Here is a 3,168-nt window from a genome sequence, read left to right as displayed (position 1 = left end):
GAAAAGAAAAAGGGAGGTGATGTTGGATTTCCCTCTGTATGCCATGAATACCATTGGTTAATAAAGAAACTGTTTTGGGCCTATAGCAGAACTATAGGGGAACAGAGTTAGGCGAATGAAAACTAAACAGAATGCTGGAAGAAAGGAGGTGGAGTCAGAGAGAAGCCATGTAGTCCTGCTGGAGACAGACGCCAAAACTTTAGCCCTTTTCCCCTTAGTGGGCTATTTCTGCAGAGCTTCACATTATAAATAGAACACAGGGCCAGGTGGGGGTGGCACACACCTTTAATCCTAGCACTTGGGAGGCAGAGGCAGGCAGATCTCTATGAGTTGGAGGCCAGCCTGATCTACAGAGCAAGTTCCAGATCAGCCTACAAAGTTATAGAGAAACCCTGTCTCAAAGTAGATAGATAGATAGATAGATAGATAGATAGATAGATAGATAGATAGATAGACAGACAGATCAAACACAGCTGGACAGCCTGGGTTTGTGTCCAAACTCACTAGCCATGTGACCTTGGGGTAGTCACTTCTCTGACGTTGTTTTTTTCTGTGTAAAATGGGGATGAAAACACGTCACAAGCTAAGTTGTTGGGAAAGTATTATGCGAACCAAAACAAAAACCATGTGTTCAGGGACTGGAGAGATGGCTCGGTGGTTAAGAACCCTGGTTGCTCTCACAGAGGACCCTGGTGTAACTCCAAACACCGACAGGGTTGCTCATCTGATGCCCTCTTCTGGCCTCCACACGGTGGTGGTAGCAGGGAGGCACACGTGTGGTACACAGGCATGCATGCGAGCAACACCCATGCACACGAGCAACACTCATGCACATAAAGCCACTGCATTTCTTCAACACAGATTGGCACTGCTTTCCTACTCAGCCTGCCTCCGTTTCCGAGCGGTAACGCAACAAGCGGAACTCTCAGCTGGCGTGGCGGCACACGCTTTAATCCCAGCACTCACGAGACAGAGGCAGGTGGATCTCTTTGGAGTATAAAGTCCAAAGCCAGGCTGATCTACCTGGCAAGTTCCAGGTCAGCTAGGGAGACACAGTGAGACCCCACCTCAAAACAAGACAAAACAGAAGCCTTTAGGGTCACCCTGGAATACTGTGTGCACGCATTTTTCTTGCTCACGCTGGGCTTTCTCCCTGGCTGTTGCTTCTTCACAGCTGAGGGACTGTTTATTCCTCGAAGACCTTTTCTGTCTTCTTCCTGGTCCCTACATTCGCCCAGGGTTCAGAGACTGACTTTCCGCCGGTGTTTTCATTTTTTATGTTTTATTTACGCTTATCTATTGGGCCGGTGCACAGCGCTACACTTGTGCGGAGATCAGGAGACAACTTTTGGGAGTAGGGTCCTCTCCTCCAGCCATGTGGGTCTGGGGAACTGAACTCCGTTTGTCAATCTTGCTGGCAAGCACCTCTGCCCGCTGAGCCATCTCAGCAGCCCTTAGCCAATGTTTTCGTTTGTGTCTCTGAGTCCCAGGGATGGCCCGCGCACTGCCTAGTCATTCAGACAATCACTGTACCACAGAGCTACACCGGAGCCTCTAACCTGAAGTGTCCTGATGGAGTTAAGTCTTTCCAGCCACCTGCTTCCTCTCAGTGGCTGGCTCTCATAAAGACCCTAAGCCAAGTCAGCACCCCACTGGCAAAGTCAGTGTCACTATCCTGCCCCTGACAGGCTGCTGCTCCGGTTAAAGTCCGACGGCTCGAGGAGCATTTTTTTTTCTTTTCTTTCCTCCTCTCTTTGAAACAGTGTTTCAAGTAACCTAGTCTGCCCTTGAACTCTTATCTACCAGCTGAGCTAACACCACAAGATAACCTTGACGGCTGCCTAAGTCTCTTCACTTTAACCTCTAAGCTGCCTTACCATTTTTGGCCTTGTTCTACGAGCCATTCCCAGCAGCCCAGACCCCACCCCCAGTTCCTAGTAGGAAACAAAGAGCAGGTTTTCCCCGTAGCCTACCTAGTTCAGCCCCTGCTACTCCCCAGGAGGCCAGGAGTATCAGCCACGGGAGAAGCGCCATCCTCCGGACCGGTCCACTACAGCTCCAGGTGCGTCCGCGCCGCAGGCTCCCAACAACTCGCGGCCAGCCACGTGTCTGAGCACAACTTCCCGTCTGGCTGTTACCTGTGTTCCAAGTTATCCCAGGCGGCTGACTGCTCTTGCTTTTCCTCGTTTGCCCAGCAGGGCGGGAGCTTGATTGGAGGAGAGATGTACCAGTTAGGCCTGGAGGGAGGGCCGATACGTCTCTGTGGAAACCACATCTATGTTGCAAGATGCTCCGTTTGAGTGTCCGGCTTTTGGAGAGAAATACAGAAGTACTGGGGGCAAAATGATACGATATTTTCGATTTGCTCTTAAAATTATCTGGTAGAATTGGAAGCATTTCCATTCAGGTAGCCTCCTTAATCTCCAGAAAAGATATGGCAAGTCCCATCTGCCCTGACTCATTGTCCTCTCCTTGAAGAACAGCAACACGAATGAATTCATTGGCTGACTTTGGCTGCCGGAGGACTTTAAATGCTAGCTGGAGAAACGTGAATACGAGAACCTAAACTTAAGCCGAATGTGGTAGTGCTCGCCTATGGTCCCAGCACACTTGATGGCTGGAGGGTTAGCAGGTCAAGGCCAACCACGGCTGCTGATGACTCTGAGGCCAGTCTGACTTTATAGCCAACAACACTTAGAGCTCTTCATTGGTCATACCAGGAGCTGGGAACTACCAGAAATTGGGCAACGGGGGGATGGTACTGTCCCCTGCACCTGCCCTTAGGAGGCTGAGGGCTGGAGCACTGCAGTGAGGTGACCTGAGAAGCTCGAGGAAGGGTTGTGACCCGGGGAAGAGGATGAGAGGCTTCTGGGAGGCGACAACAGAAGCTTAACCCTCTTTGGGTTTTCTGTTTTGTTTTGATTATTTTCCCTTGTCATTAGTGGCGGTTTGGGTTTTGTCCTTTTTGTGGTTTATTTATTGTTCTTTTGTTTTGTTGTTCGTGTTCTTTGCACCAGGATGAAACCAAGACTCTCACCCACTCAAGCAAGACAAACTCTTGGTCCCACAGCCTCACAGTCACACCTCCACAGTCAAGCAGCTTGACCTTGGTGAGCAAAGGAGAAAACAGGTTGTGTGCGTGTGTGGGGAGGGGTGTTAGTGAGGGGG

The 3,168-nt window shown here is 50.3% G+C and overlaps 1 protein-coding gene across 1 annotated transcript in view; it reads right to left on the bottom strand.

Moving 5' to 3' along the window:
• Smpdl3b (sphingomyelin phosphodiesterase acid like 3B) overlaps positions 1-2,193 on the bottom strand; it is a 22,018-nt gene extending 19,825 nt beyond the window's left edge. Inside the window, exon 1 of the mRNA XM_005353118.3 lies at positions 1,974-2,193. Within this exon, the coding sequence (XP_005353175.1) occupies positions 1,974-2,034 (61 nt within the window). The 5' untranslated portion in view covers positions 2,035-2,193. The remainder of the gene's footprint in view (positions 1-1,973) is intronic.
• Between the last annotated feature and the right edge of the window lie 975 nt (positions 2,194-3,168).

Source organism: Microtus ochrogaster, chromosome 10 (assembly GCF_000317375.1).
Source record: "Microtus ochrogaster isolate Prairie Vole_2 chromosome 10, MicOch1.0, whole genome shotgun sequence".
Classification (NCBI taxonomy): domain Eukaryota; kingdom Metazoa; phylum Chordata; class Mammalia; order Rodentia; family Cricetidae; genus Microtus; species Microtus ochrogaster.
This window is presented reverse-complemented; position numbering and strand designations above follow the sequence as displayed.